The 25,686-nt window shown below is 55.1% G+C and overlaps 2 protein-coding genes across 6 annotated transcripts; both read right to left on the bottom strand.

Annotated features, from left to right (window-relative positions):
• Positions 1–761: 761 nt before the first annotated feature.
• On the bottom strand, positions 762–8,795 carry RPS6KL1 (ribosomal protein S6 kinase like 1). Of its 2 annotated transcripts, none has more exons than XM_071557821.1 (10): positions 8,385–8,795; positions 7,976–8,100; positions 7,048–7,140; positions 6,163–6,210; positions 5,266–5,398; positions 3,063–3,944; positions 2,168–2,257; positions 1,931–2,013; positions 1,542–1,637; positions 762–1,433 (listed from the first exon to the last, which is right to left on the bottom strand). In XM_071557821.1, exons 1-10 carry the CDS (start codon positions 8,617–8,619, stop codon positions 1,323–1,325), a joined length of 1,896 nt encoding a protein of 631 aa, XP_071413922.1. In that variant the 5' UTR covers positions 8,620–8,795; the 3' UTR covers positions 762–1,322. The 2 variants fall into 2 exon arrangements, with proteins under 2 accessions (XP_071413922.1, XP_071413923.1); XM_071557822.1 differs by having other exon boundaries at positions 1,344–1,433; positions 1,542–1,672.
• Positions 8,796–9,674: 879 nt separating this feature from the next.
• Positions 9,675–20,323, bottom strand: PGF (placental growth factor). 4 transcript variants are annotated; one of them, XM_071559421.1, is made up of 7 exons: positions 20,166–20,323; positions 19,956–19,995; positions 19,125–19,321; positions 17,584–17,660; positions 15,856–15,885; positions 15,702–15,764; positions 9,675–10,436 (listed from the first exon to the last, which is right to left on the bottom strand). In XM_071559421.1, exons 1-7 carry the CDS (start codon positions 20,229–20,231, stop codon positions 10,427–10,429), a joined length of 483 nt encoding a protein of 160 aa, XP_071415522.1. In that variant the 5' UTR covers positions 20,232–20,323; the 3' UTR covers positions 9,675–10,426. The 4 variants fall into 4 exon arrangements, with proteins under 4 accessions (XP_071415522.1, XP_071415519.1, XP_071415520.1 ...); XM_071559418.1 differs by lacking the exon at positions 9,675–10,436 and adding an exon at positions 12,708–14,968; XM_071559419.1 differs by lacking the exon at positions 9,675–10,436 and adding an exon at positions 12,708–14,968 and having other exon boundaries at positions 15,745–15,764.
• Between the last annotated feature and the right edge of the window lie 5,363 nt (positions 20,324–25,686).

The following is a 25,686-nucleotide window of genomic DNA, read 5'->3' as shown; positions in this document are numbered from 1 at the left end:
GTGGACAAGCAATCCTGCTACTCTCTGAGAGCCAGGCTGAGCCAGCAGGTTATACTGCTGCTGGCAAGCAGGAGCTGCAACCAGCCAGCCACGGAGAAATTTCACTGGTGCCAGTAATTCCTTACTACTGGGGATAAGGAAGCAGTGTGAGTGAGTGCTGGGGGAGGAGGGCCAGAACTACAGTGCTGCTATTGTAAGCTCATCCTTTAGCCTGTGGCTTTGACTTGCACAGCAGCATGGCAGCCTCTCCTTTGGGCTGGTAGCAGACACAGATGTTCATGCTTCTTTTTGTTCCATCCTAAATGTATGTACAGTTCACCTCCTTCCGTCTGTGCTGGCTTTACAGTTCACCCCTTTAAACTCTCACTGTTGGGTCTACCAGGGATGACCATGCACAAAGCACAGCAATGAGGTCAGTTGGGCTGCTGTCCTCCCAGCTGGAAGGACCACCAGGCACAGGAGGCTGGAGCCACATCAGGTAACAATGACAAAAGTCAATGCTGAAAGAAAACACAAGGCATTCGGCATTTCCCCCAGATCAGCTGTGCAGGCCTGAGAGACTGTGAGGCAAGCGGGTCATGAGAGGAGATGGCCAGGCGCTCTGTCACCTTCTGGGTTTGGCTGAAGGATGCTGATGGGTGACATGGGAGGTGACACCAACCCAGGGCTCCCAGGCAGTTTTGAGAATGGTGCTCTCCTTCACTCAGCATGCTTGGCCTAAGCCTGGCTGGTGTATCTCAGAAACAAAAAGACACTTCTGCAAGCAGTAATGAGTGGTTTATTTTTTCAGAGGGTGAGGGGGGGAAGAGCAGAGGGTTCCCTCCTGTCTCATGACAGCAGCAGTGGACATTACCCACACACACATGCAGTCAGGGATGGGCAGGGACCCTGGGCTCAGGCTCCAGCCAGCAGGGGCCAGAGGTGCTGCATTTGAAAGCCACAAAAAAAACCCCAAACCAGACCAGGGAGGTCACTGTGGTAACAGCAGAGATAAAAACGATACTCCAGGGTGCAAGGCTAAGCTGAGCAAGGGATGCCTCAGAAGGGGCTTCTCCCTGGGGGTGGGAACCCAGGCTCCCTTTCCCCCTGGAGGGGACCTGGATGAGGAAACAGCCTGGCCCAGCCTGTAGCCCTCCTCTTTGGAAATGCCAACAAACAAGCAGAGACTGGACACATAAGGCTGCAAAGTCTCATGTGCACCCCACCCCAGGGCAGCCCTAGAGGCAAACTCCCCAGCAGGCAGAGCTGCAAGTGCCACTGGGGGTTGCAAGTGCCAGGGACAGCAGTTCGGTGCCCAGCTCCCTGCGGGAAGCATAGCCTGCCTAGCCCACCAGCTTGTTCCATGGGACAGTATTGAAAAAGGAGTGAGACTTCAGCTTCGCCATGCCACCTCCTCCAGAGCCCAAGCGCCGCTTTGGGTTGTACTGCAGGAGCTGCAAAGGGGATGGGGCAGCAGGAGAGATAGATGGGTACAGTGGAAAAGCTACCCAGTCTGCCTTTCCCCAGCCCTGTCCTCCCTCCCATCCACCCATGTCCCTCACCTCCGTGAGCAGCGATGTAGCAGACAGGCTCAGCCCCTCTGGCAGATGCAGCTGGGTGTGAGGCTGAATCCCTGCCGGATGGTTTTGGTAGAGTGGCTGCAGGAGGCAGAGGGTGATGGTAAGCAGAGGCACTGCGGAGGGTAGAAACACCCTGCTGAGCCGTCACTGCCATACATCCCAGCCATACACAGCAGGATTTAAAATCCAGGGCCATTTAACACTGAGAGACCATGCACAGGCACTAGAAAATACATTTCTAAAGCAACCTGGCAAATCACTGAGATACCAGCAGAGAAAAGCACCAACCCAGCCCCTGCACAGCAGGCCTAGTTGCTCCAGTGTCACCTCCTCCTCCCCCACCCTCCTTGCACAGGTCCTCAGCCTCTTACCACTCCTGTCAGCAACTCATACAAGAGAGAGCCAAAGCTCCAGCAGTCAGCTGCTTCAGTGGGCTCCACAATCCCCCCAACTTCTGCAGAAAAAGCCAGAGAGGGGTTAAGAGCTGGAGGCAGGGAGCACAAGTGGTCTTACTGTGCTGGGCACATCTCACTGCCCACAGAAGCCCCCTCACCCCGGTCAGTGGCACTGGGCAGAGGGCAGGAGAAGGCAAAGAACACAACCCTTACCTGGAGCACTGTAGAGCTCTTCCCGTGCCTGGCTGCAGTACTGGGGCTCCACCTCTGTCCACTGGCCAAAGAAGGTGAGGCGGACATGACCTGCAGAGCAGCACCAGAGCCAAAAGGAAGGAGGTAAGGACAAGACTAGGGACTTTAGTCAGAGCACTAAGCCAAGCCATATCTCTGCACTGGAATGGCCTTGGCACTGCGCCCTGTCATGCCCTGAATACAGACACTGTGCATCCCCTGGCATCACCACCCCTCTTTTCCCAGTGCTTGCCTGGGATGCTCAGCACTCAGAGCTGGTGAGACTGGTTAGGTGGGCTTCAAGCTCACAGACCTCAGTGCAGGCTGTGGTGAGGAAAGGTTTTTAAAGGTGGTGGAGGCTGGGGGAAGGGAGGTTTTCCTCTTGCAAAACTCTGCATTTTTCTTTTCTTAACCAATTTTTAGCTCTTCAGTTTGCCCCAGATGTTGCCAGCTGAGCAGTGACTTGCACTTGTACGCATGGCTTAAAGGGATGGGATGGCTCCAGAACACCCCAGTAGACAGTAACTAGAAGCAGGAGAAGACTGTCATCCTATTAACCTCAGGCACAGTCCAGCTGGTCTCAGCTTCCCCATGCTGGGATTTCCCAGTCAGCCAGCCCCCACATGGGAGCAGGGGCAATGCATTCCTGTGGCTACGGCCCTTGACTCCCCTCCTCCAGAGCCAACTCTTAATCACTTGGAAAACCTAAGTGAGATCACACTTCCAACTTCAGAAACATCCAAACCTCCCCAAACTCCCACCCTCCTCCAAAGCAAACTCAAGAAAAGTTTATGTCTCCTGGAAATGGGGCAAACAGCAGTCTCCCAGCTGAGAGACCAGCACTGTCCTTGGGGCAGCGGTGTGGGTCACTACCTACCTGTTGCATCAAGCAGCAGGTTCCTGGGGTTCAGGTCCTGGCACAATACACCCTGTTGGTGAAGTCCCTCTAAGGCCAGAAGGATTTCTGCTGCCCACTGCCGCACCTGCTCCTCCTTCACAGCCCACGCTCTCTGGTTCTGCCTGTGGGAAGCCAAAGCCCTGCACTGTCCTGATGGTTGCTGCCTGCTGAGCCAGCCACAGGTCTGGCTTGCTCCCCGTGAGGGCTCCCACATTGCAGGGTCAGGCCCAAATGGCTTGCCAGAGCTGGAGTGGGCAGCTCCTGTGGGAAGCTGCTTCTGACCCAAGTTCAGGAGGGGCTGAGCCTGGGAGACCTCAGACACTCTCTGAGACTGCAGTTCCCCTGCCCCTGGCTGGACCCCTCTCACAGTTTTTGGTTTGGGGGCAGGGTCCTGGGGAAGCCTGGGGTCTTGTTGGGAGGCTGTTCTCTCCAATATGCAGCCTGTGCCGCTGGTTAGATTGTCCCAGGGGTAGACAACCAGACCGTGGGCCTCAGGGTGGCCAGGACGTTTGGCTGATGCTGCTGGAGAATAGTGCATGACACCAGATACAGTTTGCATCATGCTTGGATCCTGTCCTCCAGGTGCAACCCTCATGCCAACAGGTGCCTGGAGAAGCTGGCACTGGTTCCCTGATCCAGGGTCTGTGGGGCCAGAGGACTGCTCCTGAGGGAGTGATGCAGCAGTGTTTTGGTGGGTTGCAGAGCCTGGGAGGTCACTGCCTAATCGAGCTTGGCTGCCACGCTGGGAGCTTCCCACACCATCCTCCCTGCCACGGTTCCTCAGGGCTTGAATGGTGCTTGAATCGGCAGAGTCCTGCTGGACACCATACTTGGAGCGGAGGTGAGACCACAGTGTCTCCCCTGGAAATCAGAAAGAAGAACAAGTGTTGAGGCACAAAGTATCCCTGGTTCCCCCATTGTGGGCACAGCCTGTTCAGGCACAGGCCAAGGCCCACATACTAAGGATGAGATCGAGCATCATTAATCTCGCCTGCAGCAAAGTTCAAGTCCATGCAGAATATGCCCTAGTTAGCCCTGTAAGCACACCATGCTCAACACCACAGCTGCCCCAGGACCTAGCACACCAAAGACTCCTCATTTAGCGGCCCTGTTCCCCATTCTGGAGTCTCCTTGATCCCAACTCTGCCTCTTCATGTCACAGACCAGCCACATAGTCACAGATAACCCCTGATGTCACTGCCATCCACACTTTCCCCTGAAAGCCTTTCCTTCCTGTGTGACAGATGCCACAGAGCTCCCACAGCATGGCCCACAGCCCATGGGTCAGTGATGAGCCAGAGCAGTGAGGCCTGGAGCCCACATCATGCTGCCAGGGCTTCCCAGCCTCACTACATTCAGCGCTGGCTGCTTTCTGTAAATTCAGCCTACAGCAGCGCACAAGGAGTTGAGGCTCCAAGACAAACCAGCTTCCACCTGTCATTGCTGGACTCCAGCTACTTTTCCACATGCATACATTCAACCAGTAGAGAGTAAAGAAGCTCCTTGGGACAAGCCTCCAACCTTGTCACCAGGATCTGGGACAAATTTCAAGTATGCCTCCTTGTTGTACTCAAAGCCCAGTGTGCTCCCTGCTCTTTATGCCCAATTTTCCATCTCCTCTCTTTGGTATGATCTCAAAATCCTGTATGATCTCATCTTTTATAACCAACAAAGTGTTTTATAAAGGTCTTGTCAAAAGATTGGTTTGTTCTACAACAGCCAGGTGAAGTGCCTCACTTTGTTCTTCTCCATCACCTTCCTATCACGGTCAGACAATGCCCGTAAAATGAAGAGGTTTTTCTTTTCAAGATGCTGGATCACATCAACTTCTTTATCTAAAGGCATTCCCTCTCCTGAGACACAGTGATCCCTAAGGCTAGTTTGCATACAACAGCCCCCAACACAAAACCTCTTTCTCCTTGTAGGTCTCCATAAGGCCATTTCTAGTTTACATCCCCAGTCAGCTCTTATCAAACCTCCTCAATTCCTACTACAGGTGAGCAGTTCCATCCACAGAGTCTCCAAGCCCTGGTACCCACCATCCTTCTATGAAGAAGACATCTTGTGCTGTCACTATAAAAAGCAGTCCCAAAACAGTAGGAGAAACATAGTTGGGATTTTAAAGGGAGGTTAGGAATAAACCAGATGCTTCACAGATGGGAGGCAAGGTGTCCCCACTCACCCTGCACATGCTCCAGGTGGAGGAAGATAGAGTCCTCACTCACATAGTAGCACAACAGCTTGACCATGAAGGGGACCCCATGAGGAATGATGGTCTGTCGCTCACGGGTCTCAACATGGGATTTGGGGAGACTCTGAGGAAGTACGGGTAAATGGGTGTTACAGCACAGCAGGGACTTGGACTCACTGCAACCGAGCATCTGGCAGGGCTGGAGGCCAGCCAGAAGGTAGTGTGCTATCTCCTAAGCCCCACGGCTGCTCCCCTGTGTCACCTGCAATGGAGCTCCCCATGTGTGGAAAGCTATGGCTCATGCGGAGAGGTCTGTCAAGTCCCCAGCACCCTGCTATGATAAAGCAGCCCTTTGCAAAGCTCTGCCAAGGCAGAGCACTCCCCACCTGTACTGTGGGACCCAGAGTGCACTGCTGGTCCAGAGCACTGACCACCCCACAACCACCCTGCTCCCTTCAGTGGGAAGGGAACCTTACTCCCCTTCCCCTAGAACTGAGGGTTCTCGCTGTCATGCCAGATCCTTCTTGTTCAATCATTGAAATCCTCTATTGTTAGTTCCAAGGGGATTGGAAAATACTCTAGAACTTGTACTGAGCACACCTCACCCACAATCTGTTTTAGGAACTGACCCAGATTAACAGGGGCATAAGTCTGGGCTTGAAGCACTACAAAACAGAGAAACAGATGACCAAGGAGAACCACTTCCCCTCTGACCACAGAGGATGGCTAAGGCAGACAAAAGAAGCTTTGTGAACCATGAACTTTCTCCAACACCTGTAAGAGCTGGTTTTTTTTTTTGCCCTCTCACCTGCCTCAGCCACCCCTGCTTGAACAAGGAGGCCCTGGCATGACAGGAAGAAACAGGCAGATGAAACTGAAAATACCCACCTTAAGTATAAAAGTCCCACCAGTGGCTGGATCCTGGATGATCTGCACCTGGAAGCAGATGCACAGTACCTGTCAGAAGCAATGACTGCTTCCACCCCAACACACAGCCTACAGGAATGACCCAAGACACTCAACTCTGGAACTGAAACAAACTCCCACCCCACCCAACTAGAGGAGTTTGGAGGGCCTCAAACTCTTATTCTTTAAAGACAAAATGCAGGTTATTAGCAAGGAGATAGCCATGGAGCCAGGAAGCAGAAAGTTAATTAAACCAAGAGGTGACTCCCAGGCCATTTTTGCTTCCTTCCCAATAAAGGGTTTCACAGTGCTCCTTTCACGCTCTGTAGGGTGCACTGGGCTCAAACCTGGGCCTTGGCGGGACAGAAGAACCACATCAGGCCTGACAAACTGAGATGTGGGAATGGCAGTGGAGAGCAATGTGCAGTGTGTATATGGGGTCAGTAAGCCTATTATCTTCATTCCAAGATGATTAATTACTGATTAGTTTATTAATCCAGATAGCCCATTTTCTGCTGAAGTCTAGATTATCCATAGGAGTCTACAGTTGCAACACTAAGGCAACGTTAAGCATGATCCCATGTGTGGGAAAGAACTGGATGCGTCAATCTCCTTGTAAATAACTTGGGAGCTCTGGTAAGCAAAAATAATGGCGACATGAACAGATTTCCCAATCAACTCCTAATGGGTCTTGAATCCTGTCCTGAAAATTTTTCTTAGAGGGAATAGTGTGAATGGATACCCCTACACTCCTTGGTGGGCAAGCTAGGGGCTGGCAGCCCCATCCCAGCTTCTGGGACCCTCCAGTTTACAGCCCCTGTGGTCCAGCCCCAGCCTCACCCTCTCAGTTCCACATCGAGTCATTACCTTATCAATCACTCCCACAACCTTACATTGTCTCAGATTCTCCACTGCTGAGCTCAGAGTCCTGATGGGCCGGAAGCGCAGGCTGCTGTAGCCCTGCAAGGCAGTGATTCAAGAGGATGAAGGACCCAGAGATGCTACTGTCCATGACATGGGGTGAGAGAAGTCCCTGCATTTTTCAGAGGAGGCAGCAATACTGCCCAGCTGGTCAACATCCTGAGACAACAGTCCAATGGCCATGATTCATTCCTAACATCAGCTGGACCATTTTCTTGGCCAGTTCCTGTATTTCTGAACTTCTCAGGGAAAGCTTGTACTTGCAGCAGAGTTAAAATCACTCAAAAATTTTTAACTACATCGGGACTGCTTCAATACTAAGAGGATCTATATGGAAGGTAGTTGTCTTTCTGCTCTCATCCTTCTTATCAAGCCCTGACCCTGCCATGCCTCACTTGCTTCTCCTTTCTTTAACCACCTCCTTCCCATTATTCAGCAAGCAGCCATCACCTTTGGTTTCCATACAGATGGGAACAATGACAGGGAAGATGACATTTTTAACACTTAACAAGGTGGTTCCCTGCAGTGGCTTCAGTCTCCCCCAAAATGGCCATTTTCACTATGGTGATGGCAAGCTAAGCATGCACACTTAAGAGGGAGGGGGACTTGTGAGCACCTCAGGCAAGCTGGGCCCATGTCAGCTCCTCGATTCAGGCAGGGCAAAGAGCTGCCAGCTCCCTCACAACCACTGGCATGCCGGGACACTCTGAAGCTCGATGTGGCTGCCATTTTCTCTACCACCATACTGTGGCATGTGACAGAGGCAGACGAGGAGGCTCACTGGGGCTGCTTTATGTGTGTGTGTCCGTCCCAGTTTCCCAGAGGCACAGATCTGATGCCATGCCACCCATGCTGCCCCACACCAGCTCCTCACCGTGGCAGCGGTGTTGCCACCACCTGCAACCCGCTGGAGGTGGCAGTTGAAGATTTCCTCGGCACGTCTCAGGTACTGCGTGATCTTCCGCTTCACGGCCTCCCGACGCTCCTTGTTAGGGTCAACTGCGGTCGGTGCAAAGGGTGGCTGTGAGGGCACTGCCACAATCCACAGAGGGGTGCCCTGGTGCCCTGACCACAGTCCCGAGAGAGATGCCCCAGTCCCTCGCCCTTCTCCCGGTAGGGATGCACGCCCTGTCTGCAGTCCCCGGACACGTGCACCAGTCCCCTCACCGCACTCCCTAGAGGGCTGTCTCGGTCTCCCTGGAGGGATGCCCTGACCGTCTCTCTGGACTCCCCCTGGCTGGTGTACCCGGAGGGCTGCCCCGGTTCCCGGAGCGCGCACACACCCTGCACACCGCGGAGCAGCACGTCCACGCCGTTCTGGTAGTGGTTGAAGGCCTCCTCGTAGTCCTCGCTGACGTCCCGCTCCAGCGCCAGCCGCAGCTGCCGTGCCGCCTCCACCAGGTAGTCCCGGCGCCCGCCCTCGGGGCCAGCCGGGGCGACCCGGCCCCGCAGCTGCCCCAGGTAGACGCGGGCCTGGGACAGCGCCCGGGGGCCGGGCTCGGCCTCCGCCCGGCTCATGGCCCCGCGCCACGGCCCCGCAATGCCGGGCACCCGGGACGGGGGGTCAGCCGCGGAGCGCGCGCACCCGGCCCTTCCGCCCCGCCCCGCCCCGCCCGGCGCCGTTCACCGGGACGGCCTCGGCGGTGCCGGCCCTGGGCAGCGCGGCCGCAGCATCCCCGGCACGGCACGGCGGGGCGGGGAGGGGCGCGGCGGGGAGGGGCGGCGCTGATTGGCTGCGGATGAGATCATCATCCTTATCATCATCATCACCGTCGCCCCTCGCAGGGTCCGTGAGCAGGTGCCCCCGCCGGGGTTCCGCCCTGACCGGTCAGGCGCTCCAGCGCTCCGTTAACGGGCGGTGAGCACCACTTGCTTTAGTGTCATCGTTATTCACCATTAATTGCCCTTAATTAAGCAAGCTGCCGTTCGTTAAGTGCTGCCTTTGCCACCGCGTTTCCTTCCTCCCATGTCGCTTAATTAGCCGTGTTTTAATTAGCCCTTCCCTCTGCCGGCAGCAGGACACTCACTTCAGCAGCTCCCTGCTGCTCCAGTTAAGGTGCTGGGTGTCTTGCCACTTCATTAGAGTCAGCACAGGGCACCCTTGGCTCTTCCCGATTTCATCTTTCCCCCTGACACTGGGGTCTCAGACTGCCCTTTTACAGACTCACTGGATTTTATAAACTTATTTCAAATGTGCTGACCAGGGAACATCAGCACAAATGCATCAAGGTGCAGCAAAGTGACAGCATAGTTGCAATCCCAGCTGGTGGTTAACAAACGTTTAATGTGTAGAAAATATCAGTCTCTGGCTTAGCCTAGAAACATGTATTCCTGCCCTGACTTTTTCTTAGAAGGCCAGGAGGGCCTTGCAGGGCCCACTAGATCACCACAGTTATTAATTAGCGAAGGAGATTTGTTGAACTGGGAGTGCTCAACTGGTTATTGCTCAGGCCAGCTGATTTGCTGTGACTGTGGGATGGTTGGCTCCAGTTTGACTAACCACCTTTTCAGAGGGGTGTCAGGGAACCTGCAAAAGGAGGAGGGCTGGAGTGAAATCCCAAGGATATCGTAAGAAAAACTGAGCTAAGATTGGTTGGGAAGAGAGAAGCACCAGCATCTTTGTCCATCCCTTGCTAACCTATGGGCATGTCCCATTCCAACAGGAAGTGATCCTAAAAAGGTGGTTTCATTTTGACAGAAACTGGTCTTGTGCTGGGCCATCACAGCACTTGGTCCCTGCATTCAGCCCCTGCTGGAGCCAGTCCTTGTTGTGGAGCTGGCTGAGAGGGCACCCGTTCATGACTCACCTGTGGTTACTTCATACTCTGTGCACAATGATGGCAGGGATCTTTGCTGGCTCAGCTCCCCCAGGCAGCTCTTTTGTACAGCTCAGTCTGTTAACAGCAGAACAGGAAAGTAAAGCCTGTGCCCACAGCTCAGCTGGGCATTCAGTAACCAAACACTCTCTTTTACAAAGACCATTTCGTTGGGAGTACAAAAGTATTAACTGTGCCTCAGAGGACAGGTCTAGGAGAACACAAAGGGGTCTGCTTTGTAAAACAATCCACTGCCCAGACATGATCGGCTTATTTAGTTCTTTGATTTCTCCTCAAAACACTTCCAGGTTCCTTTTCTCCACCAGCATATGCCTAACAGAAACCAATTTTTTCTGCCCAGCCAGTTTATAGGCCCCAATCTCTGGAGCCTTTTAATTGCCTTGAAGGCTCCTCCTTCAAATAAAAAGTCTGAGCAGGCAACAAGTGAAGCAGGGCCCGGGATGAGAGAAGTGCTGCTGGCGCAACTCAGCTGCCTGACTTCAGCAGATCTATCTGGACCTGGAGAGGACAAAAAGCACAGGTAAATTACAAAATCCAGTGCAATGTATCTGTAGAAGGGTTTGGGTACTGAGGTGATGGTGGTACAGAGATATGTGAAGAGGAGTTTCTGGGAGGGTGTCCTAGTAAGAGCAGCCAGGACCAGCTTATTACTGTGTATTCTACACCCTCTACGTAATTTCTAATGAACTGTTAATAAAGGATCATTTGCAGCAGCTGCCCAGGGCATACCTGACCCCTCAGGTGTGTCCCAGGGTACTGGGTTATACCTCTGTTTTTTGTGAGTTAAAACCAAATTTCTCTTTGTATCATTGCATTTATTGTAATATTTTTATTAAATTGTAACTCTGACTTACAATCTCTTTTGAGCTGGGTTCATTTCTCCTGCTCATTTAGCTTTAAACCAGCACAGAGAGGAACAAAACTGTTGAGCTGATTGTCAAACACCTCTGAAGCAGCCACAGGAGAGTGAGCTGAAGGCATCAGCAAGAAGTGCCCCAAGGACTGGCCTGCAAGGAAGAGCCTTGCCAGTGGAGAAGACATATACCAGCCCTGAGGCACAGCTGCTCTTACCTCTGAGCTTCCATGTTCCTGTGTCAGTGCTGAATGGAGGATATTAAATTTGGGGGATTACTTTTAGATTAACCTGTTGGAAAGCTAGTGGTCTTTGTTGGAAAGTGTGAAGTGTTAAAGCAAAACCAGCACAGTCAAATAACAGGAAGTGAAGTGAGAGCTGCCCTTTATCTCACAGCCTAAAACAGATGCCTGAGAGCTGGCAAAAGCTTAGAACATGCTGAGATTGCACACATCACTGGCTGCAACAAACAGAAGGATTATGCCCAACTTTGTTAGGATGCAAAGTCTTGTAAGTCACAAGTGAGAGGTTTGACTTCAGTGCATGTTTATTTACACAGGGTCACGTGAGACATCTGGACTGACATGTGCTGGGAGTAGCTGCTGGGACGCAGCGCTCCAATGGCATCCTAAGATCAGGGAGGCTGGAGGTAACCAGATAAGCTTTAACATCAGGGCTTTGATGTTACATCTCTGGGCTGATCTCCACATCACCTTTACAGCTACTTCCCCAAAAATACGTAATATTTTTTTCCTGGTGTATAAGCCTGGTTTATGTTTTGTCTCCCCCACAACTCTTCTTCTAAACCATCTTACTGCAGCTCTGGCTTCTAAAGCCTTGTTAAACAAACCTTTGCTCTGTATGACTGAGGGACAGTGATAGCACAGTGGCGTGTGGCTCCTGTGAGAGCTGCCTGTCTGCAGGGGGTATGCAGGCAGGGGAAGGGTGGGGGGTTTGGGAGTACTGGGACTGGGCCATATTTGCTGCCTATCCATGGAGGAGGATGTGGCTGGCTTTGGGGCCAGGGTCTGTTATGGTCCCTTTACCAGGGCATCAGTCTCCTCCTACACGCCCACTCTGCAGCACCTGGCGTCACGGGGTTCTATAGAAGTAGCTGACCTTGTCAGGGTGCTCAGGTGACACATCTGCTGTAGCTAAGGAGAGCTGCCAGGAGCTAGTGGTGTAGGCCTCCAAAGAAGGCACAACTCGGAGCATGCAGAGCAGGGACAAGCAGACAGTGGTTGGTCCCCTTGAGAGGAAACATGGATGGTGGACACAAGCCCTGAAGCCAGGAGCCTGGCTCTCCCCCTCAGGGCACCAGTCCCCCACCTCGATCCTTGTATCACTACTGGGTGTGATGTCCTGCTGGAAGTCCCTGCCACCTTGGGATGAGGAGAGTTGCAGGATTCTTTGGCAGGGACAGAGAAGGGAGCTGGTGTTTCCCTGAGTGTGGGATGCCTGCAACAGCCACAGGAACTCCAGAGATGTTCTAGGGTTCATGTGGTTCCCATTACCTCCCTGGAGCTGGAGGGAGCCCTGACAGCTGGAGATGCAGCTCTCAAACCTCCTGTGTAAGTAATGCCTTCCCCTGCTCCTGCCCCACCCCAGATGATCCACTTGTCATCATTTCAGTGGGATAGCCACATCCCTCCCAGCACCAGTGTCTTTGCTGTCCAACACTCCATGCCACAGGAGGAGCAGGGAACAAGGCCACACACACCACCCAAGTGGCTCAGGGATGGAGTGGGAGAAGCAACACAGGGTGGCCATGGGATGTAGGCTCCTGGTGCTGCCAACACTGATGGGCAGAGCTGCCTGGAATATCTCAGTGCAAGGCAGCAGCCAAAGAGGTGACACCAGACACCAGGAACTGTTTGGAAAAGCCACTGGGCATGACTGTGTTTGAATTTGATTTTTTTTTAATCATGACTCTTTACAAACTTATTTTTATTAATTAACATACTTAGATTTATGTAACTTCCTTTTTAAAGGTTTAATACTAGCGCAGTGAAACTTCAGTGTCAACACCAATACAGACACCATCATATACATCCTCAAGTGCTGCACATGGTTGTCCTTGGCCTTAGAGCACAACCAACCGGGCTGAAATGGCACACAGGGACAGGAAGAGCCTGTATGAACCAGGACAGGCCTCCAGAGCTCAAATATTGTGTGGCCCATACAGACTCTGAGTGATGTGGGCAGGGAAACAGCAAGTCCCCCTTATCCATGAGGTAGAAAAGGAGGAACTTCATGGGCCATTTTTGAGACAGAGCCCATGTAGGCTGTGCCCCAGGGCACTGTGGATGTCAGAACTGGAAATAGGAACCGAAAGGGATCCAGCAAGCTCCTGAAGAATATGCCCAGCTCCACAGGTACAACTCACCCAGTCCATGCCATACTACATGGTGGCAGAGTGGAGGTTCACATTGCCTCAACACTCACCACCATCTTTCCCTAATAGGGATCTGCCCTATCCCTGTGTCCTTGTGCCAGCCCCAGGCAGCAAGAGTATTATGGCTCAGAGGGAGCCTGCCCATGCTGCATGCAGCCATGTCAGATGTAGGAAGGGGCTGCCTTGGACCCCAACTGCTGCTACTTTAGGCTTTACTCTTGTTCCTCAGAGCAGGATAAACCACATTTGAGGGTAACCTTGAAGCCTTTGTAGATCTTGCCCTCCAGTCTTTTGTTTCCAGCTTTCAAGAATGACCCTTGATTTGTTTTAACCCAGTGTCAGGAGTGCCTCACAAACATGCTGGTGCCCAAGTCATGCTTAGGGTTTCCCGCTACATGCACTGTTCCAGGACATGGCTTGCACAGACCAGCATGGGATGCATCTGGCAGGAAGCCCCATGCGCCCTGCAGCAAGGGCGGGAAGAGGGACAGGAAGAGCCCCAGGAGCAGTGCTTAAAGCATGGAAAACCAGGGGCTGTGGCTTCCCCTCAGATCTGGGCACAGAGTTGGCTGAGTAGAGAAAGCAGAAAACAGCAGCACCCACAGCCACTTCAGTGAAGGCCACCAGCTCCCTATAACCCCACGGTATTCTCAGGAAGAGATGAGGTCCGCAGGCCAGCCTGCCCCCATGTCAGGTAAATGAGCCTTTGTGGGGTGTTTCCTGAATGGGAAGACTCATGGGTAGCCTGCCCCTCACTGCCCCAAACCTTGCATGAGCCCTGCCAGGGAGGACAGAACAGTGAGCCAGACATTTGAACAGGATGGAGGAAACAGGATGGTGAATAGCGACAAATTCCAGTCCCACACTGTGGAGGAGAAGGGAATTTACCCTCAAGGGTCTCCCAGTACCCAAATGAACTCCATCACATGGATAGCCCCCCAGCCTGGGAAGGCACTTGGTCCTGACCTGCTGGTTGCCCATCTCCAGCATTACACCAAGGGCAGTCCCTTGGGTGCTGGAGGACTGGTGCAGGGGGCAAGCCCTGGATCACTTCAGGACTGTCCTCTTACAGGCTGAGTGGGTGCCCATGGGGAAGTGCCCTGCAACTACTGAAAAGCCGATGGGAGTGCTCACACTGCCACCTCCCACATCTGATCACCAGCTTTTATTGAGCAGGGCAAGGCTGGGATGTGGCTGTGAGTGAGGAGCTCAGTTCCCTCCCATTCCCCACCAGAACAGCTTCCCAGGCAAAGCTCCCTGGCACCCTTCCGGGCTGTCCCATGCCAAGGGCTAGGACGGATGCAGCCCTTGCAGCCTTGCCTGCCCCAGGTTTCCTTCCTCCCCAGCTGCAGAGCGCTGACAGGACAGAGTTTTGCAGTTGCAGCCCTGTGAGCCATCTCTGCTTGCTCTCACATCATGCTGTCCTCCCCAGCCAGTTCCAGCAGCACATCCATCAGCTCTGCTTCTTGTTGTCCCCAGGATGCCCTTGAACACCCACACACTGCTTGAGCTCCTCATCTTCAGCCCCAGGCCTGGTTCTTTTGTCCTGCTGCTAACAGGGCAGATGGGGCAAGGGAGTCCTTGGTTCCAGGCTGTATTCCCGTCAGGGCCAGGCAAGAGTCCAGTCAGCTCTTCCCTGACAGAGTCCTGCTCCCCAGTGCAGCTTGGATGGATGTGATTCCACAAGTCCCTCATGCCAGAGGGAAACACAGGTGGCTCAAACCCAGGCAGCAGGATCAAGGCTGGGGGCAGAGCAGAGGCTACCTGCGTGGTGTGCCACATCTGCAAAGAGAGCATGGCATGGGGTGAGCACTGCCAGGAAGGGAGGGACACTTGGACCTCCAGGCTCACACACTCTGCTCTGAATCCCCCTCTCTGCCTGGCACCTCAGACACGGAACCACAGGAGTAGAGGCTGCAGGCAGCCTCCTCATGGGGAGGAATGAGGGCGATGGGGCTGGATCTGGTTGAGCCCCCAACAGCAGACTTCAGACAAAATGGGGAAGTCCAGACAAAAATGCCAGCCACAGGTGCCATACCTCAAAAGTGCCCAGATTGAGTCCAGCCTGTGCTGTTATAGCAAGAGGGTTGAGAAAGTGAGCTAAAGGACAGAAAGAGTAGTGTAACCCAAAAACAACGACCAGTCAAGGACAGCATTAAGGACACAGTTGGCAGCAAGATGAGGCTGAAACTGGAAATTCATGGATTCAGGAAACCCAGTGTGATCTGTGATGGCAATAGAGCTAAGCACCTTCGAGTGACCCAATCCATCTCTCCCCATCCTGTCCAGCTTTGAGCAGCTGAGCCTGGAGACTACCAAGCACCTACTGAGCCTTCAGTAAAAGGCCTATCTCTCCACAGCTGCCCACTGACCCTTGCTGCTTTCTTCTGTGTCTGCTCTGCACAAATCCTTCACGGCTCACTGTGTCAGTAAGGATCTAAATGCTTAATGAAGATGCTCATCCCAAAGAAATTAGCCCAGAACACACCACCCATACCTGTTCCTACTTACTTACAGTTCACAGTCTTTCCGTCCCTTCTTGTCGTGTCTTCTCTTACCTCGGCCCTTGGACCTCCTCCTTCAAAAGGAAAGTAACCACAAGAGGGGCTGATGTGTGGGAGATGAGACCCATAACCCCAGCCAGTAATGTTGCCCCTGACATCACTTACCTTCCCAACCTCATCAGGTCCTGCCGGGGCCTGCAGAGTGAGAAAAAGACAGAGTGAAGTGGTTATTAGGCAGTGCTGTGTGTTGAGCTGCAGGAGGCAGTTTATTGACATGCCCCACAGCACACTACAATCTACCTGTTATCATTCATGCTTAAAACAGACCCATTATCACTTCTCTCCATGATAACAACTCCTCAGCCAGGAGTTAATTGCAATAGGCAGAGAGAAGGCAGAGACAGCAAAGGGGCTGGTCAGCTTTGGTGACACCCTTGGGGATGTGACATTTTGCCAATAAGGCCAGGAAGGGCAAGTTTAGTCTCAGCTGCTCTCAGCAACAGCTTTCATAGCTCATAGTTAAATAAGATTAAATGTCCTAAGTAACAGATATGTGGGATTTACTGCAAAGTTTCAGCAGTGGTTCTCAGCCACAACATACTTGGCTTAAGCATCCCCTGTAGGAGACAAGGCAAGGACATCTACCACACCTACACTAAACTACAAAAGGGAGCGATATGCAGATGTGGAAGACAGCCTAGGGAAAAGCCAAAAGCTGCTGCAGAATAAGAAGTTTACACAGATTCTAAGGCAGCCTGCACAAGTGCTCATAGGAGATTCCCTGGGAGTTTGGGTAGGAAAATCACAAAAGGTTTAGGAAATTCCCTGCATGGAAAATAGCTGGAAGCAGAGAAGGGAGGAAGTAACACATGTGCTTCTTCCCACTCTGCCTTCTGCATCCACTGACAGACACACTAGAGACAGCTTGGGGCTGGGTCTGCTCCAGTACAGCTGTTCCAGTACAACTGCAGGGGAATACCAACCCGGGAATTCTCAGGCGCTTCTTCCAGGCAAGGATTGTGTCTAACAGCTGCCCAGCAGGACACTTATCCCCCAGTTTTCACAATACTAAATCACCCTTGGATCATGGAGAGTGATCGTCAGGACCCCCCATGCAGACAGTGCTGGAGAAGCTCTGTGGCAGAGACCAGCTGCAGGCAGCACTGGAACTGCTCTCTGCTTAACACAGCACTGCCCCATTCTGCCCCAGCTTTCACCACTTCTGGGACACAGCACCCCAGGGGGTTGACTAGGTGCTAGAAATACGTGGCAGGTTGGTGCTGCACATCCCTTCCTGCGCTGCATATCCATGCCCCAGGTTGGTACTTCATGTTTAAAGCTTTCACTTGTTGGCTTGGATGTAGACCTCTGCTTCTCAGCCCTGTATGGGGCAGCCTCCCTTAAATGGAGGCCCAAGACCCAGCTGTTGAGCTTTCCCTTTGGGTTACGGTCCCACTTAAGCATGCCAAGCCATGGAGCTCCCTGCTGAGCCACCAGCTTGGACACACCAAACACCTGCCTCAGAGCCATCAGCCTTGCTCTGTTACCCACAGGCAGATCCTCTTGCCAGAGGAGCACAGGCATGCCGAGGCAGCCACAGGGATGAGGGGCACAGACACACCTGCTCACAGAGCCAGGGTGCCACAGCCCTGCAGACAGTGCATGGTGCCTGACCCTGATGCACAACGCCACACACCCCCTTGGCTGCAGGAGCAGGTGCAGAGGTGTGGCACAGCCTCAGCTGAACAAAAGCCCATCAAACCCTAGTGCAAAGACAGTGAGATGTGGTCTCAGCACAGGCAGGGTGCCCCAAGGACATCCCTGTCCCACACGCAGGGTGAGCTGGCAGGGTCGCTCTTGCTGGAGGTGTAAAAAAAGCCCAGGGATCCCTACCTGCACTCGCACTGCTTGTGCTCAGTGAATGCCATCTCCACGTAGGGTGCCTCCCCATTTGGCTTTATCTTCAGGAGCTGAAAGAGGAGCAAAGGTTACTTCCCAGCCAGCAGTAGGAGGGGGCTGGAAGGGCTTCTGTGCCACTGTCTTGCCACCCCAGCCTCTCAGGAAGACGCATGTCTAACCTGTTCCTCAGAACATCTAACGACAGAGACTCCACCTCCACACGTAGGCAGCACCGGTCAGGTCCAGCTGCCCTGGCAGCTTGGGAGGCTCTGATAGTGCTGCCCCATGTCTTCAGGTATTTAATTTAAGTCCTATGGCCTTGGGCTTTCCTAGACTTAAAGGAGATTTTTCTGTGTCTGCTTTGTGGAAAGCTTTCACATATTTGACCACTTTGCACATCTCCCTTCTCTAATGGAAATATCCTCTATAGACATGTTTTCCAGACCATTCCCATTGTTGTTGCCTCCTCCTGGCCCCCTTTCCTGCAGCACTGAGCATGAACTGACTGGAGTCAGTACCACAGTGCCTCTCCCATTCAGGTGTGTATGATTTCCCCTGTCACTTGTCACTCCACGGCCCAGTCTGACGTTCAGGATGGACATCCAAGGGCTTCATATGGTGTGTTCATCATTGGTGTGATCCACACTAGCCCCTGCAGAAGTGTCTGGCATTGCTACACTGTGCACGGCAGCAGGATCCCTCCCATGAAAGAGAGATCTGTGCTTGGGGAGCTGCCTTCTGTTCATGTTAGGCTCTTGCTCCACCTCAGCCAAGAGTTTTTGGAAGCTCCCACCCTGACTTCCAACATACTTTCAACACCCAAGGGACCAAAATCACTAGTGATTTATTGCATGCACTCTAGTCCATCATCCATGGCAAAACAGAGCTTTTCCCTGCTCCCTGCAGCATCAGCAGGTTGATCTCTGTCAGCACAGTGGAAGGGCTGCAGCGTGAGGACAACTGCGGGCTAGTGCATGAGCAAGAGTCATCCAGCCCAGCATCTCCTACCCCACATCTCACAGCTCCCACAGTGGGGACTGAAAATGTGGCTGGTTCAGCCCTTCATGTTCACTATGCCCCCAGTGTGGGAACATTCACTGTCAGCACCACCACAGGCATTGCCTGACACAGGAGAGCCTCACTTCTCCCTGCAAGTCAGGGGTAGCACCCACTTTGTCCCAGCAGGTAGTAATGGCTTACTGGAACATCCCCGACCCCACCACAGGACAGAGAAGGTCTGCAAAGATGACAGCAATGAGCAAGATGGACCACACAGAGAGGAGAGGGCAGTGAGGCAGGGAGTGAGGCCAGGGCCACCAGGGGTAACACTTCGCCTCAGGGCGAAGCCCAAAGAGCAGGCAAAGGGGACCCTCTGGGCTTGGCACGCATTTGAACCGTAGTAAGCCCCCTCTGTTGTTAGCCACGCTGCTACGATGTATGGAGGATGCAAAGCCGCAAGTTCACCCTCCCGACACTTGGTGAGCAGTCTCCCCAGCGCAGCCACGGCTCGCAGCAGCAGCAGCAGCAGCGCGTACCTGCATAGTGACCGTGCTTGTCTCCACGGGGACGCAGCGGAGACCCTCGTCCCCACAACAGCCTCCACAGCGCTGCAGGGAGACGCAGGAGGGTCTGAAAATGTACTCCACTTCGTTCGGAAACTCAGTAGTGACGTCTACCAGCTGCTCCAATGGACGGCAGAAACTACGATTCCAGATCTCCCGAAAGGTCAGGACTGCAAAAGACCAGGACAGAGTCTATAAGGAGGCGCCCAGAGAGACAGCCGGGGCAGGTGCAGCAGCCACGGTGGTGTCCTGCAGCCATCACGGGGCACAGGGCTCCCAGTAAGTCCATCACTGCACTGGTGCAGGGTCTCACACAACGACGCCGATGGGCTCTTTCTCCCTCTGCCCGCCAGCCCCGTCTCCTCCCCAAGCACTCCGCTCACCGCGGTCCCCGCCGCGGCGGGGCTGCCCAGCTCCCCGGCCCCGCCTCGGAGAGACCGCCGGCCCCTCGGGCCTCCCAGCGGGGAGAGCAGAGGGCAGTCGGAGTGGAGTGGACTGCTCCCAACCCGGGAGCCCACGCGCCGGCACCGGAGCGGCGGCAAGTCAGGGACAGGGCTGCTCTCCGCTCCGGCCCGCCGCGGTGCCCGGTGTCGCAAGCGCCCGGGACAGGCTTGTGGGAGTAGCTGCGGGACCGAGTCCCGGCACAGCTCCCCGCTGCCTCCCCTTGTGTCGCCGTGGGACTCCGGAGGTAAAATACCCCGGGGTACACCGAGCGCCCCTCGCGCGCAGCCCCCGCGCGCAGCCCTCTCTGGAACACCGACTCCTCCCAGCCGGGGCACCGGCGGCCGCCCACAGCCCACTCACCGGGCGACTCTGCGCTGGGGGTCCCCCGCTCCTCCGGGGCCTGCAGGGAGGGAAAAGCGGAGCTAGCGGGGCGGCACGGGGCGACCCGCCGCCGCTCGCCCGCCCAGCCCCGAGAGGACCTGCCCCGGCCATCACGGTGACACCAGGCAGCGGCACCGGGGGGACCGGGCTGCCCCCGCTCCGAACTCCCTCCCGCCCCTCGGCTCTCACCGGGGCGGGCGGCGCTCCCAGCGTCCCGGCCACCAGCAGCCGCACGAAGGCGCCGAGCAGCCGCATCGCCGCTCCCGCCGCCCCGGCACGGACTCAGCGCCGCCGCCGCCGCTCCCGCCCCGCCGCCCCCGGCATGCTGCCCCGCCGCCGGGCCGCCTCCGCCGCCGCCGGGCCATGGGAGCGCACCCCGCTCTCTCGCTGTATTTCACCGCCGCCGCCCCGCCGCGGCCCCGCCCCGGCCCCGCCGCGGGGCGGGAGCAGGTGCCCGGCCCCGGCGGACGCGGGGTCAGCCGGTGCCCCCAGGCGTGGCGGAGCCCCCCTCCTCCAGTCCCGTGCTCTGCCTCCGGCCGTTTCTCCGTCGGGCTGCCCGGCGCTTCTAGGGACCGGCCCGTGCCCGGTGCATAGCCGGAGGACGGGAAGCACCGGAGCTGTGTCGCGCTCCTCGGCTCGCTGGGTTCACTGCCTCATGCCCATCCAGTCACCCTGTACCCACCTGGCACCCCCGTGCCCACACGACAGCCCCTTTGCCACCCATCCTCCCCGTTGCCCTGCTGTTGTCCTGTCCTCACTCAGACATCCCGTCCATGCACCACCAGCCCCTGCTGTTAGAGGCCTGTCAGAAGTTTTCCAGCCCCCATTACACCCAGGGACAGCGTCCCAGTTCTGTCCACTGTGGTGGGTCCCTCCAGCTTGGAAGGGAAGGGGACACAGCAGGTCTGGGACCAAATCCTGCTGCCAGGCCAAAGGAGTTCTGTGGCCTTTTCTGTTCTATTTTTAAGCCCCAGAGCCAGAGAAGCTGGAGCTATGGGAGGTGTGAAGAGAGTCGAGCAAGCAACACGATCCTCCATGAGCTGTAGGTCCCAGAGAAATAAAAGGCTGTGTATCCGTGCCAGGATTCACGTTTCTGTCCTCCTGGGAGAGTGAGGGAGGCTGCTCCAGGGCTTCCCTACCCACTACTGTGTGAGGTCTGTCCCTGCAGTATGAGGACACCAGTGGCTTGTCCCCAGCACTGCAAGGCCTATCCTCAGGGGATGCAGGACATGCCAGCTGCCTGTCCTCAATCCTGTCAGGCCATGCAGGTGGCAGTGACTCAGGTGTCAGAAGTAGCTGAGCTCTGTCAGGAGTTTCCAGGCATTGGTACTAATGAGTGTGTGAGAAAGCTGCTGGAGCAAGGCCTGGCAAATTAGCATGGAGATGCTGCAGAGATAAGCACACAGAAATCCCAGCCCCACCGCAGGGCCGGGTGCACTGCAGTTCATCACTCAGCAGCACAGCACCAGCTCAGCAGCTGCTGGGGACTGCCTTAGTGGTGTTCAGTGCCTGTTCACACTCTCACCCCTGGTTCGGCAGCAAGGAGCTGGTAACATCCTTAACGCGATGACTGGAGCGTGCCTGTGCTCTCCCTCTATCACCCCACAGGCCCTTCTGGGCCAAGGGGACACCCCCACCTTCCCAGAGATAGTTGTGAGATGGGGGTGAAGGCAGTATTTCCTCCCACCCCAAGAGCAGAGGCTGCCCTGAACAGCAGCTGCTGCCAACTCGCTGGACAGACAGAATCCTGTTATTGCACAGACCGTGACCACACAGGGCCTCACGCCTGTCCTTGCAGGAAGGTCCCTTGGGGCCACCTCTCAGACACAAGGCCAGCCTCTGGCGCTGGAGCAAAGGGCTCTCCCCCAGGATGCATGTGGCTGGGGAGACCAGCCCTTAATTGCCGAGTGCAATCGTGTTCCTGGTCTGAAGCTATTTCCTCAGAGGCCTTGGGCAGAGTTTACATTCCTGGGATGAGCATCCACTTTCTAGGCAGCATGAAATAGAGACAGGAGAAGATAAATAATATTTGGACACTAGTAACCTGTGACCAGCAACATCCTCCTGTCTATGGGAGAAACATCCAGCTGGCTGAGGCCATGATTATTTGCATTCCCCTCTGCCATGCTCCTTCCCTGGGGGCCAAACCTGCCCTTCCCCAGCTGCAGGATAGGGCTGGAGGTCGATGCTATATATGGACCGGCATGTCCCTCACACTGCCTCCCAGCCGGCTCTGGGGAGCAGAGTTACGCACTTTGGGAACATGGGACAGAGGAGGCTCAAGGGACCAGCCAGGGACATAAGGCAAATAGAGACATTTCCTTAAAGAGCAGATGCCTCCCCCACAGTGACCTCCATGCGGTGGCTGCTGGCTGAGAGCATTGTCTTGAATATGCCACTGCCTGCCTGTGCCACCTCCCTGCCAAGCTCACAGAGCTTGCTGTGGGTCCTTGCTTCAGGATGAGCCACAGCTGTCCAGTGGGGAAGGCCAGCCCTGGTGCCCAGCTGCAAGCATGCCTTGGCACATCCCTCCCGGGGAACAGGGTCACCTCTGTGCTGCCTACACCTTCTGGGTAAGGGGCAAGAGCACGACCCCTGGCTGCCCATGAGCGCTGAAGGAGCCCAGACCAAAAAGCTGCTCTGCTCTGCAAAACCTTATCCTGCTTGTCACAGGTGAGATCCTTCTAAGTCACCTTTTCCATAAAATAGCCCGATTTCAGCATCAAAATCCCTTCATGGGCATCTTATCCCCTGCAAAATCCTACCTTTGACATCTCACACAGGAAGCGCCCCAAAAAAACTTGTCCCTGTGTCACTTTTAAGATGACTGTAGGCTTAAGGATTTCCTGCATGACCCCTGAAGACCCTGGAGAACTCCTCTGAAATCCTCAGGGCACTACTTTTGTTCTGCTGCTATTCAGGACACCAAAGACAGTCTCATCAAAGCTGCAGGCTTCTGCCAAGGGAAGTGCCAAACTCTCTGTGCTCTAGCACCTGGCACAGTCACCCTCTTGGTGGCTGTAATGGTTTGATGGCTGACTCCAGTGGGCAAGAGCTCCCCCAGCAGCTACTTATGTCCTGTACTATGATTGCACTCCCGAGGTCAAAGCAGCACGAGGATGTAAGGCACTGGCCTCCTTCATCCCAACGCAACCATGTCTAACCCTTACTGTTTCATTCAATTGCTTTCCCTGGCCCTGATCTCTCCTAAGAGACCCTCCTAAGCTCCACTATCAGTGGCTCAGTCCATAGCTAATGCTGATATAAACCAGCTCGATCATATGCAGCTTGTGTCTCTGCAGTGGGGATGGAAGGTGAAAGACAGAGGGGCTTGAGACTGACTACTTGGATCTGCTAGTACCTGCATGTGAGAGTGAGAATGAGGATGGGAACAGTCTGGCAAGGGCTTCCCCAGCCTCTGTGCAGCAGGAATCAAGGCCTCTCTGCCAGGAGACTGCTGCTGACTTCTGGAAAATGCAGGGCTCTCCAGTGCCCTTGTAGGCAAGCAGGGCTGCATCAGTGATCCCTGGATGGTCAGTGTTGCTCCTCAAGGAAACAACTTGCAAACAACCTGGCCGAGCAGCTGGGCCCTAAAGGACTCCTCAGAGCTGTGCCACAGCAGCTCCGACTCAGAGACATGCCCTCAGCAGCACATGTCTCATCCCTGGCAGCTGACTGTGGTGGCGTCAGTGCCTCTCCCAGCCCAGGTGCACAGGGGGATGTGTTTGCTGAGGGGGAGGATGACAATAGGGGGAAATGGGCTGTGCTGTGCACCCCAATGGTGGTGGCTCACAGCCCCGGCTGCTGCTGCCCACGGCAGGCGGAAGCGTCTGGCCTTAGTCAGCCCTGGCCGCACGTGGCAGGAACTCTGGTGTTTGTTTTGGTTCCTGGGGAGGGGAGTTCAGCCTCCTTGGGGACCCACAACCAAAACCACAGGCACCTCAGAGTCCAGCTCCATGGCTTGGGACAACAGGGTCTAGTCCCACGGGTCACAGGCACTGGGGGCTGGCGTAGGTCATACGCGAGATCCAGAGGGGCATGGGATGGACACCAGAGCTACCTGAGAGTGCTCAAGGCAGAGGTCCTGGGTGAGGCAAACCTGTGGCAAGCTTGGTTGCTGCTTTCAGGCTTAAATACCCCATGGGAGCAGGGATAATGCCACCAAGGAGGAGGTCCCTGAGTCTGCCAGACCCAAGCCTTGGGAAGCCGTGGCCCTCATCCAGCCAGTGCTCCAGGAACAGGTTGGCAGACCCAGTGCCACTCAACTTAGCACTTCCACTTTCAGCTCAGGCTTAGTTCAGTGCTGAGACTGAGCCCGGGGGAGGGGATAGAGTTGCCTTCTCACCAGGACAAAGCTATGGGCAAATGGCAAAGTGATGCTGGCAGAGCGTGGGAGGGTTAATGACGACAAGCCACCTTCCAGCCTGGCCATCAGTCAGATATGCCTGGTAGGGAGGCGATTAGGGAGCCCAAGCTGCTGGGCACCCGTGCTCAGCGGCCAGGGGCTGGGCAGCCCCATGCCGCAGGAACTGGCCAGGCCATGGGTGTTTGCAGGAAAGCACAGCCCAGGAGCAGGGTGAGGAGCCAAACCGCAGCCCTAAGCATACGTGGATGCCTACAGGTAAGCGTTCTGTCAGCAGCCCCACCAGAGAGTGCAGTCACTGTGCCAAAACTACTGCCCTTTGCACACAAGGTGCTGAGAGCCTGCAGAGACACAGCACCCACGGCACAGTTCACCCTGTTCTGTCCAAGCTCCTCTCCTGAAGCCCCAGGTGGCAGCTGAGCTTTCAAACCCCAGAAAGCTTGCAGGAATTTCCCTCCAGCAGCTACAGAATGCTGTTTGGGAAAAACAAGGCTGTGGCCAGGGCAGACTGGTGCTGCAGTGTGCATGACCTTCCACCACCGGCAGTGATGGAACACTTTGGGCCTGCATGGGGCCGGAGGCACAGGGTATGGTAACCACATGAGGGGTGAGACTCTCACAGCAGGAGCAGAGCAGCCCTCTTCCCAGGGCAGAGATTACTTTTCCAAAAGACAACCAAGCATATTCTGCACATTTATTTTGTTTCATTGGAGAGGCACACAGGAATGAACTGCCTGCTGCTCTGCTGCTGCCTGTCACCTCCCAGCTCTCCCAACCCAGCCAGCCAGTGGGCAGGGGCTGCCAGGCACTTTTCTCCCCTGCCAAACTGGAACCTGATCCGCACCCAGCCCAGAGCTTCTGGCCGCTTATCATGTGGATGCAGTTCTCCTGCTTTTAGCTGTCATAATATTGACACAAAGCAAAATAATAGTGATGGCGAGACTCTGCCTGGCTCTGGAAGGCAAACAGGCAAGGAGGCGGGGAGCAGTAGAACTCCACTATTGTGTGGGATGGGGCAGCAGTCAGGGCTGCTTTCAAGCTCTGCTCTGCAGCACTATGCCTGTTGATAAGGGGGGATGTGGACAGAGCGGGATGCAGGCTCTGCAGCACACTCTCCTTGCTGAGAAACGAACGTGTGCCTCAGCAGGGCTTCATCCCAGAGGCTTTCCCAGAACGTGAGTGGAGGAGTGGCTCATCTCTCCCTTTCCCTGAAACCTGGCAGCCATTGAATAGCTGCCATCACCGCAGCAGACAATGAGCAAAAGCGAGCCCAGGGCCAGCTGCAGTGCCGGGAGTGCATGAGTGGAGGAACTGAAGGGAGCTGGCTGGTGACCAGGAAGCAGCTCA

Source organism: Pithys albifrons, chromosome 6 (genome assembly GCF_047495875.1).
Source record: "Pithys albifrons albifrons isolate INPA30051 chromosome 6, PitAlb_v1, whole genome shotgun sequence".
Lineage (NCBI taxonomy): Eukaryota > Metazoa > Chordata > Aves > Passeriformes > Thamnophilidae > Pithys > Pithys albifrons.
This window is presented reverse-complemented; position numbering and strand designations above follow the sequence as displayed.